Source organism: the organism of the source record quoted next, unplaced genomic scaffold (genome assembly GCF_019419815.1).
Source record: "Pyrus x bretschneideri cultivar Hongxiangsu unplaced genomic scaffold, Pyrus_bretschneideri_v1 Contig53, whole genome shotgun sequence".
NCBI lineage: Eukaryota > Viridiplantae > Streptophyta > Magnoliopsida > Rosales > Rosaceae > Pyrus > Pyrus x bretschneideri.
This window is the reverse complement of record NW_025999791.1, coordinates 1,360,189-1,373,104: the sequence shown is the minus strand read 5'-3', so window position 1 is coordinate 1,373,104 and position 12,916 is coordinate 1,360,189. Positions and strand designations below refer to the sequence as shown.

Genomic DNA, 12,916 nt, shown 5'->3' with positions numbered 1-12,916 from the left:
TATGTGGACTTAAAAAAAGCCCAATTTCATTTCTTTTTTCTAAGTCAATGCTCAACCTTCTTTTAAGACAACTTTGGGTTCAGCTTTTCCAAGAACAGTCTGGGCTTGGGTTTAGAATTTTATTTGGTAGAACAAACTTATGGATCAAAATGTGAGCCAGACAAGTGCGATGTAAGAGTAAAATTTATGATCGGTTGCTGAACTTTCATCCTAAGTCGTATTTGATTTTTGAGCTAAAAGTTTGTTAATTGAGATTCCCGAGTTTAATAAAATGTACATTAGTAGTTTCTTCGTGAGATTTTTCGTCAATTTGATTAGATGGCAGAACATAACACCTATAATAAGTGATGGTGGGTTTTAGATTCCATGATCAGTCACCGCTAGAGCATAAGATTAGTGTATTTTCCCATGCAAAACCTATATTCTCGCATTTGTGTTCAAAAGTGATGGTGGGTTTTAGCTTTCATATTTTCTCCTCCGACGAAAAATTTAAATTTGGTTTTAACTTTTAACAATGAGGTGTGTACATTTGACTAATTAGCCTCTAGCCACAGGTCATGTTAAACCAATGCGTGCAATACACCAGTGTCTAAACAGCTAGAACGAGACTCAAAATCTAGTCATGCAAATCCAGTCAACCAATGTGTTGATGAATCTCATATACCTGCGCATTGTAGAATTTTAATATATAAGACCGGGATTTCGGTGATTGATCTGAAGGGTGTGCATCTGTTCAGTTGTCACTCAATTGTCACTAACTCAGTGTTTACCTTGGAGACAGATTTCCAACCCATTCAACCTTTAGCCGATCTACAGTTTCAAGTTCTGGTCAATTACAATGAGAGAGGTAAAAACTTTTACCCCACAATTACTTATGATTTACTTATTTACTTTTTAATCACATCCCATATAAAAATGATGCGTACTTTCTATCAACATAAAAAAAAAAAAAATGACCACAAGATCATCATCTTACAATGAATTTGGAGGGCTAGGATTTGGGAAAGTGGAAAAGGATGTTAAAGAAAAAAAATGAGACGATCCCTAACCAAACCAATGCTGGGAACAAAGATGACGGAGAAGAATAATGAAGAGGGGAAGGAGGACCAAATAAACGAAACTAAAGTGTAAACCGATTCCAAGATAATTGACAAATCATTCTATTAATCCTTTCAGTTTCTAGGATTCGGATTCATTCCACTGCTTTGTGAAATGAAGCAGCTCAATTGATAAATTATGTTTGTCTAGGTCGCTTGTGGAGAGATTTTTCAGTGTCTGGAACACGGGACAGAACATCACATTGTTAGGTTTTTCCAGCCCATGATAAATTGTCGTAAGTCTATTGGGAATTAATAGTCTTCGAGGATTAAATTGTTTTCCCAATTGGAGTTAGTTTCTCAATTGGAGAAAGATTCATAACTAGATTCCAATTTGAATTAATAATCCTTATTTAAGAAGACTTTTATTATGTCTATGTAAAGGGGCTCTTGTACTAGTTTTGAATAAAGAGCAAAACAATAAATGGTATACCACCCATGGGATTAGAGTACGAGAGTATTGTAAAGTATGCGAAAGAAAAGAAAAGAGAGAAGTGTATTTCTTGTTCTTGTTTTTTCAGGTTTTTTTGTCAAGTCTTAATTATGGAAACTTGGTAAGATTATTGATTATACTCATTATTGATATAATGAAAGATTGTTGTTGTTGTCTCCTGTGGACAAAGGCACATATTGTTGAACCACGTAAATTCTTGATGGTATTTTATCTTGCTTATTTGTTTTCGATTTCTTGAGTTTCTCATTCTTAAACACGATATTCTCAACACACGTCATTGTACAATGGGAGGAAAGATTTTTATTTTTTCTTCAAGTGTCGCTCCAATTGTATAATAACATGGGATGTTCCGCTTCGTGTTCCCATCACATTGAAAAATCTCTTTCGCTTGTGATGCCTACAACATGAAAAGAAGCAAAAACGTAGGAAAGGACATGATTTTTGATGCAGAATTCATTACCTAGTCCCTACTTTCAGAGTCTGACAAGACAGTTCTATAAACAAAATACGAAGGGTTTAATACACATCTATACAACTTGGGCTAGATTTAGAGTTTTTCTGGTTAAGCATAGAAGCAGATCTAAAGGGTTGACAATAAAATGAGTACTATGTACTTTTCAACGGTTGAGGGACCTGGTCTACCATGAGCATCGCTGATAACAATTTCTTCTAGTTACACATGATCAAAGCTGAAAAAGCTGTATACCCCAATGTCAAGCTTTTGAGCGTTGAATCGAACTGACAGGGTTGGGAAGCAAGGGCAGTTTATATGCCTGGATATCCAAAAAGAAAAGTACAAGGTATGCAGGTTTTCCACATAATTAAAGGATTAACAGAGGCAAGCAATCTTATAGAGAATTATCCCAAATGACTGCTAGCATAAGAAGTTCACTAGTTTATTTACAATGGAACTATGAAAGCGGCCTACTATTAGTACAAGTAGTGTACAATGATTTGCCATGCAAATTGAAAGCCTACGATCCTTCGGTTAAGGGAGGATCATTATACTGAAAATCTAAAACCAAATAAATCAAGCACATAGCGGCGGAAGTTGCATAATCACACCTCAACAAAATCAAAGGACAAAGGTTACGGCAAAAGGTGAATACTTCCTAGAGTCTGCACTGGGAACGGCATTTAAAGAGGGGGGGGGGGGGGGGGGGGGAATAAAACAAAAGTTACAGAGCACATACAAGATTGTGTTTGGTGAACTGAAGAAGATGCTTTCAGTTCAGTCTTCTTCTTCGGTGGGCACGAGAATCTCCACTGTCCATGTCCGAAACTCTTGACGAATCATTTCTTCTTCTGGAAGACGAAGTGGAAAGGGAAACCATGGAATCAATTTCCACAGCTGTGTCCAGTTGGCTCTCTGAATTTATAACTGCCGCAATACTTGAGAAAGAATCTCTATCATCAACTGGTGCAGGCTGCTGTTCTTGATTTCTACCTGGAGGTGTAGGATGGTTACGATAAAATGACTCAACTAACCTTTCAGCAGAACTCAATGCAGACGAGAGAGAAGATAGTGTTGCTCTGTGCGATTGTGTCCTTCTAAGTAGCAAGGACTGAAGTTGGTGGTTTTCCCTTGTTTCAAGGCCAGACATGTTGCTTTGCGTTATATCCACAACATCATCTGCAACTGCCACTGGATTTTGCTCTCTGCGCAGTCCTCGAGATGTCAGAATCCTATTTAACAAATTAGCTCTTTCTGCTGTTTCCCGGGCATTCTCAGGCTCTGATGGATGAATAACATCCCGAGTCAAATCAAATCTGTTACCAAGACGGCGAATCATCTCCTCTACTGGAAAAGTTAATGCACTCCTCTGAATGCTTTGTCTCAAACTTTCAACCCGACGTGCATGAGGCCTAAGAGGGATCTTAAGATTTGAGTCGTCATCTGGCTCACGCACATTGTTTCCACGACCATAGATTGGGGTGACATTCTTCATTGTTACCTCTCCCTTACAAACAGGGCATTCCTTTGCATCTTGCACATGTAACCAACGGTAAATGCATGGCCAACAAAACAAATGACCACAACAAGTTACAATAGGGTCCCTAGCCAAGTCCAAACAAATATTACAATCGAAAAAGCTCCCATCACTGCCACCGCCCTTTTCAACATCATCCTTATTCACAGAATTCTCATTTTCCAAAATCCCGTTGTTATTTTCGCATGTCTTGGAGGCGTCACTCGTTCTTTCTTCTGCAGTAACACTACCCTCACCAGGTTGTAATGTACTTGAATTACCAGAATTGACCATCAGTTCATTCAACTCCATGGAAATGTTCCGCCCTTCAGGTGGCGACCATGTCCACTGCCGCCTCACAGCTTCAGCAATTCTGTGAAAAGGCGAATCAATCCAAGTATCCAAATTTACAGGCTCATTCAACATCGAGCCGACATCAGGACCAGGAGCCAGATTCAGGTCAAGGTTCATTGCATCAGATGTCTCCTCACCCATCACAAATAGACCCAAAAGGCTTATTAGATCACAAATTTAACAAACCCAGATCAGAAACCCTAGCTTCATCACAAAACTGAAGAAACCCAAATCACAGAACCACAAAAAGTACCCAAACTGAACAACATTTGGCGCACAGTTCAAAAAACCCTAATCGTAATTAAAAATACGAACAAATCCGTATGAAACCCCATAAAATTGAAGAAACCGAGGTGGGAAAAAACCCTAATGGGAGCGAACCAAAATCGGAAACTTCATCCCCAACATAGAAATCAGCAAGTCAAGTTACGATTAGGCCATCAAGTTGGCGACTTTGATGCATTTCTACCATGCTATCAATTTCTAGGAGGTAAATTTTAGGGTTTCAGAAGCAAAGAAAACGAAATACTAAAGAAAATAAACCCCTGGGTCATGATTAAACACCTGGAGTGAGCTCGAGAGCGAGTTGGCGACCGCCTGAGGTGAGTCTGGCCCGAGTCGACTCGGCATGAATGACCCTCTTTTTCTAATCAGCGATCTAGTCCACAGAGAGAGGGATTAGATGGATAAGTGTGGGCAATGAATTTAGGACCGGGCACTGGGGCAGGAGAGAGAGAGAGAGAGATGATCCTTTAGAGTCAAGGCTTTGTTTGGGAAGTTGATGATTGTGATGAACGGCTGTGATGGAATGTGTGGACCAGCTTGTCCTGCAAATTCCTTGCGTTGGCGTTTAGAGTCAAGGCTTTGTTTGGGAAGATGACGATTGTGATGAACGGCTGTGATGGAATGTGCGGACCAGCTTGGACTGCAAATCAAGTGGCTCAAATTGAGTTTCCACTAGGCATTACTTTGGGCACCAGAATGGAACTTTCAAGTTCCTTCAACTGACTTTGGAACAACTTAAGATGATCATGTCTCAGGCATTATAAGAAAATCAAATGAATTGAATTGAAGAATCGAAGAAAATCAGTTGACAGAAATTAAGAAAAAATGTGTGAAGTAAAAATATATGTGTGGATAGCACACTCCCTTAAATAATCCCACCCAAGTCATTTCCAGACATTGGGCTAAAACAACCATGGGGTGAAAATAATTATTTGGGCCAAATTGCACCTAAGAATTAAGCCTGGCTTAATTCACTTGGATCCACCCATGTGCATGGACATGCGCGTCTGACCCCCAAACGCCCCACACTCAAACGCAGGAGACACGCCGCACTCCAGACGGAAGCATAGTAGGGCCCATGTAGTCAGGCATGTTGGCCACTCTTGAGTAGAGCCACCGACTCCTTGGTTGACCAACGGCCCAAATAAAATATGAATGTTGGTTGATCCAACCGTTATATTTCCAATTCTTTTATTTATTTATTTAGGGTATTGTTATTAGCATTTTAAATTTCTCATTTTACACTTCAAACTTTCTATATTTAGAAAGAAAACTACATTTGTGAGGAGTGTAGAATGAGATTTTTGAAGTGCTAATAACACTTCCCTTTATTTATTTATACTTATAAGTCTATGGCTGTGATTGAAGGAGATCAAATCTAATAGTTAAAAAAAAAAAAATTACCCAGTGACGTAAATTTTAATCTAATAGCTAAAATCATCTAGCGACCAATTATTAGAAACACTCAACAAACAAAAAAATAAATAAAAATAAATAAAAAGATTTAACCAATTATTATCCGAATGGGCTCGAAATTAGTGCAACCATGGATCAAACGTGGACACCGTTGTCATGTTATTGGATCGTATAGTTGGGCCATATGTAGGTTTTACAAGCCTGGTAAGTTAATAATTGGTTAAATTATTAGTTACCACTCCTCTTTAATTAAAAACAAAAAAGGAAAAAGGCAAATATTACGAAATATGCTTAGATGTGCTCCACAGTGTTTATATTATTGCTTATTGGATCGTATAGTTTGTAACACAAAACCTTCATCTATCAAATATAATTATGACCCAATTATGGAACTAGATGTGCTCCACTCATGCACTCATGACTTTAACCTCCATTGACATTCTTACAATCCAACCTAATCTCCCCACTGGTTCCCACTAGTGGACTGATATTTCCCATATTGATCATCGACCTGAGCAAAGCTCTCAAAGAAGGCGCTCTGGTTGCTACTAAAGCTATTAACAATGGAAACTGTGGCAGCCCCTGCCGTCGAAAATAACTCTTGATCGGATTGCAAAAGGCCTTGATTGTTTTGAAGGTTTGTGAAGTAGTTGTTGTCAAACGCATCTGGAGTGCTGAGATCGAGGTTGGCTAGAGCAGTTCCGCTCCCATTTTGTGGACATGTTTGTTGGAGAGTGGTCAAGTAAGATGAGTTCAGTGTTGGATCGGGGTTTCCTGTGCTGTTGAAGTTGTACAATCGATTGCTAAATGTTCGACATTGAGCTCGTCCAAATGTATGTGCCCCTGCAAAACATGATGAAGTATTAATAAAGGGTTAATTAACATGTAATGTAAATAGTAATTAAGTAGAACATTGGTGATTAAGCAACATAGTTACCAGATAATGCAACGAGGTCGTTGGTGTTCAGGCCAACAGCAGAAAACTTGGAAGTAATGTTTGCTAAGCTTTCAAAAGGTGAAGGAATAGAGGTATTGGCTCCAGCCTGGTTTGCTGTTAGGCTGTCTCTTCTCCCTAATAATACATTCCATGAAGGGCCTCCTGACTGCAAAGTAATTACGTCATTCTCATGAACTACGGACGTACTATAACATCTATGCGAGGCCATTTGATTAGCTCAAAGGGTTTTGGTTTATACTCGATTCTTATTCACAACCCTAGCGGTGAATAAGATAACAATTCAATTCTCTCCAATGTAATTGAAAAAATTTCGACAAAAAAAATGTAATTGAAAAAAAAAAATCCATAAAGACTCCCCCCCCACCAAACTCATTTTCTCTAGCGTATAACCCTTCATATTATATTTTTTTCGAAGGATAATGCTAGAGAGACCAAATTTTTTAAACTAAATTTGCAAACCAAATGATGTGATTATTGATAATTGAATTATAACTTAACAGTTGATTAACATGTTTATTTTTTATTTGTGACACATCATTTGGTTAAAAAATTTGGTCTCCCTAGCATTACTCTTATCCGAATTAAACCTATTGATAAGGATCTAACTAAGCAACTTTCCAAATTAAGTTTGTGTGTTAGTTTTTATATTTTTTGGATCCCTAATGTACCCCCATCTAAGCTAATGTGGAAAGGTCTTGTAATTACGTTTTAACTGAACATGTGCGTTGAATTTGGCAAGGTCTTGTAGCCATGAAATCTGGTTCTAGATGTACAATTTAATTTTTTTTTTTAATTCCAACATTAAATTTCAATTTGAATATACCTAATTTAGTGTTTAATTTCAACAATATCTATTGTTTAATATTATAAAAAAAAATTACGTAGAGTATAATTAATTATATGAAAATCATTTACCAACAGCATAATTATATGAAAATAATGTATCTACTATGAAATTAACTTACCTTCTGTTTAATTATTATGAAAATAAAGTACCTATTTTTTATTGTTTACAAAGTTAATGTATGTACTTTTTTTAATTTTTAAAAAAGTTACTTTACCTAATTCACTTGTAAGTAAGAAGTTTAGGTTCAATTCTCGTCAAAGTAAGATTTGAACCACATTATTGTTAGCTCATTGTGAGGCTAAGCCTGCCTCCTCTCCAATTTAGTGTAGATAATATGGTTTGTTAAAAAAAAAAAAAATTATCTACGTCATTTTATGGTAGTAATAATAATAATAAAACATAAATAGTACCTAACGAAAACTGACCACACAATATACGACAAATGACTAAGATGTGAAGATCCTTAGGATTCTGGATTTGGAGAAGATCCTCATCCTTTGGGGAGTTCACACAAAATCAAAATATATTAAACAGATTAAATGTTTGAAAGCACGAATAAGAGATTTGGTGGCATGATTTTGTAAATAAACACAACTTCATGGACATCTTTTATCTAACATGACATCATATTCAAAATGCATTTTAGCCAATAGTCCCTGAGGTTGACATAACTCCTCACTTTGATCCCTGAAATTTGAAATCAATAGAAGTGATTCCTGAGTATGTTCACCATCAATCACCTTGGTCATTCTATAAAAAATCTCTGTCAAATAAGGACCGAAATAATAAAAATACCCTTAATTTAATAAACAATGGGTCAAAATGATTTGACAAAAATCAAGGGTACTTCTATCCTTTCCCTTTACTTAATTGATATTTTTCACTTAATGACCAAAATGATTGATGGTGGACAAACTCAGGGACTAGTTCTATCAATTTTAAATCTCAGTGACTAAAGTGAGGAGTTATGCCAATTTTAGAAATCATTTTGACTAAAAAAGCCTATTCAAAATTTGAATTTTACATAAAAGTGATATAATATATGTGAATTTTTGTTTGGAGTTTATATGTGAATTTTTGTTTGGAGTTTAGGAGTTGCAACGGCCTAACGTAAACAACCTCAATGAATTTCGATTTCCCCTCCAGCTGTAGTGAAGGATATTTTGTTTGGTTTCCTTATTTAAAACGCAACCCCCTCTAGCAAATTGGATGAGCTTTTAGTTTACAACCGAAACACCTTTGATCAAGACATATTGGAAGGGTTTCAATTTCTCTAAATGTGCAAATTGTGAAGTCTTTTTCTTAGGAGCTACACACACACACCCCCTATTTATTAAAAAATGGGCAACATATATATGCCTTACTGACTCACCAAAGAAACAGAAGCTTCAGCCGCAAGCGCAAGAAGGTCAGCACAAGATACAACACCTGGGCATGAATTTTCCAGAGCAGTCTTGATATTGTCAACCACATCAAAGCCTCGAGTGGAGTTGGTGTTTGGAGCTGCATCTTTCTCACTCTGTTGTATGGTTCCATTTTTGTCCAATAAGATTGAAGCATCACAACCCTGAAATCACATCACAAACTAACAAATTTGAGTTCTATATGTATAAATTATTGCTACAAGTTTTGAGAAAATTTAGTACTATAGATAGTATGATGTTTACATTGACGAAGCAATCATGGAAATGGAGACGAATAAGGCTTGCACCAATCCTCGAATCAGATTGCAAAGCTTGTTGAACCGTACTGCGCACAATGCTTGTCACGTTTGGACAGGTGGTGGAGTAAAATGTAGAGTTCAGTTGAGCATTATAGTTAGGTACATGTAGCAGAAGTAAAACTACTACATATGTGGTTGCTAATGCCAAGGAGTGAGTAGTTGAAGAAGAAGAAGACGACATTTGATTTGTGTGCTACTTAATCAGTACAATGGGTTGCAATATTAGTGGCTAATAAGGCAACTAATTTATAGAAGAGTGTGACATCATTTAAAATTAATTATAGACAAGAAAGTCAAAAAAGGTGATTAAAAATGTTTAACGGACACTGAAAGTCACCTTGCATGTCGCCTTGCACGTCGTGGAGCTTCAATCAAATCTTTGATAGGAGTCAAGATCTACGTTTCTAATATAAAAAGCAAATGTTGTCTATGCTTGGTGGAAAACAATCACGTTTATGCATCATGTGTCGATTCAATTTCCTCTTAATTTTTCTTTTCTTAACACTTTACTGTCTAACCCAATAATGCTATTAATCTACTAAAAATATATATAAAAAGCAACTACTACTATGTTGATATGGATTTACTCATCCTTATTTATATTTATTTTGTTACATATACATTAGTTGCTAGTTTACTAATTTATGGTTACAATTGAAGTTGTTTATTAAATTTGTGGCATTTGTGTATATTTTAGTTCTTTGAATGAACTTTGCTTTACCAAAAAAAAAAAAAAAAAAAACTCTTTATTCTAAGGCATAGTTTTATATGCTAGTTAACAGTGATGTTGAATTTTAAGAAATTATGTGAGAGCATTGCATTCTCCTCCTTCTTTCTCACAAAGAATTCAATTCATCCAACATGAGGAGCTGAATTCCTTTTTCCTTGTGAGCCCCACTTTCGTTTTGATTCGTCCCTAGTTAGTAAACATAGAACACTCTGTGATCAAAATCTAACTCCAATTTTGATTTTGATTACAAATTAATAAATTTCATCATGTGTGGATAAATTTTAGGGGATGTGACTTTTATAGATTAGGATTCTTCCCCCTCCTCTTTCTATCCCCTTTCATCCCCTCATCTCATACTCTCTATTTTGTATTTCTCTTTCTATAAAAAATTAATATAAGATATTGACGTAACTTAATCGTGACCGTTTAAATAGAAGGAGAGGAGAGAGAATCTTTCTCCGACTTTTATATTTAATTGCTGGCAAAAAAGTGAAATAATCCCCACTGTGTTAATTGATGCATGTTTGACAAATGAGAGGCTGGAGAGCCGCTTTGACTGTCGGATGATGCTTAATAATTCTCCGCGATCAGAGCGACGTAGGGTATATATGGTGGGTTCATTCCTACCATAATTCCAGAACAGGGAATATATTTTGCACACAAAGTAACATGAAATTAATCAAAATTCTAAGAATTTGAAAAAAATAAAAGGTTTTTAATCTCAGTCAATACCAGCTGGTCTCTTTTGGCATTATACATACACGTGGGTTGGTGAGAATTGTTATTACTTTACAGCTAACCATATTTTAATGAGATTGATTGGCCAAATTTGTCAATCAAATGGTGTTGTATATATGGAATTAAGATTCTAGCCATATTCTTTTTGTAGGGATTTTGAGAATCAATCAATTGTATTTATTCATCGTACATCGTGTATTTAGAAATCATTTAAAATTAAATATAAACTGTATCTAATGAAAACTGGTCGCATGATGTACGATGAACGGACACGGTGGATTAATCCTCAAAATCCCCAGAAAGAGAATCCGGAGAAAATCCTCATCCGTATATATGCATGTCAATGTCTATCTAGAAATATGAGGGTTGGGTAATATTATGTTTATGTGATAGGAAGAAGATCCTCGCCAGATTCTTTTTCTGGGGATCCACTGGTCATGACCTTTCCTCGTACATCGTACGGTCAAAAATCATTTTAAATTTTAAATTTTAAATTAAATATAAATATTACCTAACAAAAACTAATCGCACGATATATGATAAACGATTATAATCACGGGATTCCCCGAATTCCCAAGAAAAAGATTCGATGACGATCCTTTTCCAATGTGATAGGGTCAATGTATATATAATTATATATACAAGTACAAATAATTTAAAGTTTTTGGGAATTATAAGACTTGGCCCAATAAAATTCTAACTAGATTTTTTTACCATAAACTTGGCGGCCTAAGAAAGCAAAGGTTAGACTGAAATAGTGGAAAGCGAGGTTCCAAAAGAACATTGGTGAGAATATCTGCAAGTCGATCAACAGGGGGAACACATTGTTCCTTGTGAGGCCAAGCTTGACACGTTCTCGAACGAAATAACAATCCAACAGACTGTAGGAGGTAAAATGAAATTATGTGAAGAGAAATGGAGCATATTTTAGAATAAGATGATATTAGCACAAAAGAATGACATTAATGATGACATTAGTTGGAGTTTCTCTGGTCATTTGCCAAAAAGTTTAGGGTTTGTTCTGTATACTACTTGAGTTCAACTTTTTAAATTCAAAAACACGTTTTGAGTTTTAGGCTTTAAATTCTTGTTTGGTCTGACTCTCTCTAAAAATTAGATTCAAAACTAACTTAAAAATATAAGTTATTTCTTAAAAACACTAAAATTAAGTTTTTAGAATTTTTCTGTGTTTTTTGCTTTCTTTCCTCAAAATCCTTCTGCTTTTTCTCCTCACCCTCTTTCTTCTCTTCTCACGTCCTCACTCTCTCTCTTCTCTCTCACTCTTCACTTCTTTTTCTGCTCTCTCGTAACCCTCTCTTTCTTCTGTCTCCTCACTATCTTTATCTACTCTCTCTCATCACCGTCTCTTTCTTCCCTCTCCTCACGACCTCGCCCTCTTCCTGTCTTTCTCTCTCCTCATCCACTATTTCCTCTCAAACGATCTTCTCTCATTTCCAATTCTATCTCTCATCCAATTTCTGTTCAAGTTAGTTTGAATTCAAACAAAAAAAATATTTAAAAAAAAAATTAACCAAACAGGTTTTTGAATTTTTTATTTTAGGGCATTCTTTGAAAAATGTTTTTAAGAATAATTAAAGTTTTTTTAGTAGAATACTAAATGAGCCTAGTTTCTTGCGAAAATATGATTAAGGTAGGCTTTTTATATTATTAGTAGCATATATAGCCAAAACTTATCCTTCAATTTCAAAAAGGATTATGATTTTCACACATCATTTACTACTTTTCTCACACATCTCCATATTTTTTAATACTTAATTTGTATTCTACTATTTAATCTTCCAAATATACCCCTCTCTATTTAATCTTTCATTAATTACCATATGGAAGATTAAATAGTAGGATACCAATTAAGTATTAAAAAATAGGAAGGGGTGTGGGAAAAGTAGTTAAGGGTGTGTGAAAATCACAACCCTTTCAAAATGTCTATTTTTATAAAGAGAATTGTTATTAACACTCTAAAAATCTCATTTGGCACTCCAAACTTTCTATAATTAGAAAGAAAAATATACAGAAGTGTAAAATAAGATTTTTGAAGTGCTAATAACAATTCCCTTTCTAAAAACTATCAATTATAACAGAAATGTGCTTGAATAGACTTAAATACTCAAAACTTAAAAACCAAATTACACTATACAACAAAAATCCTTGAAGTTCCCATACTATTTGGTTGTCACCGAGAAACACTAACTTGACAACTGGAAAGTAAGCTTCACCACCATGGAAATATCTAAAATACTAACAATAGCCACCGCCTCTTTCATGGGTTCTAATTCCCCCAACTTGGTACGGGTAATTTGACTAAAACCTTTGAATTCTAAAGAAA

At 35.6% G+C, this 12,916-nt stretch overlaps 2 protein-coding genes across 2 annotated transcripts; both read right to left on the bottom strand.

The window, feature by feature from the left end:
• Positions 1–2,380: 2,380 nt before the first annotated feature.
• LOC125470849 (ORC ubiquitin ligase 1-like) lies at positions 2,381–4,615 on the bottom strand. The gene has a single exon (XM_048570518.1). The coding sequence runs from the start codon at positions 4,014–4,016 to the stop codon at positions 2,778–2,780; it is 1,239 nt and encodes a 412-aa protein (XP_048426475.1). The 5' UTR covers positions 4,017–4,615; the 3' UTR covers positions 2,381–2,777.
• Positions 4,616–5,874: 1,259 nt separating this feature from the next.
• Positions 5,875–9,342, bottom strand: LOC103958862 (peroxidase A2). Its single transcript, XM_009371182.3, is given in 5 exon segments — positions 5,875–6,086; positions 6,088–6,419; positions 6,514–6,679; positions 8,754–8,948; positions 9,049–9,342. Coding segments are annotated over 5 exon segments (1,017 nt in total). The 5' UTR covers positions 9,286–9,342; the 3' UTR covers positions 5,875–5,999.
• Between the last annotated feature and the right edge of the window lie 3,574 nt (positions 9,343–12,916).

Bases quoted from the DNA above. Each gene is read 5' to 3' on its own strand.
- LOC125470849 (XM_048570518.1), bottom strand. From the start codon at position 4,016: ATGGGTGAGGAGACATCTGATGCAATGAACCTTGACCTGAATCTGGCT.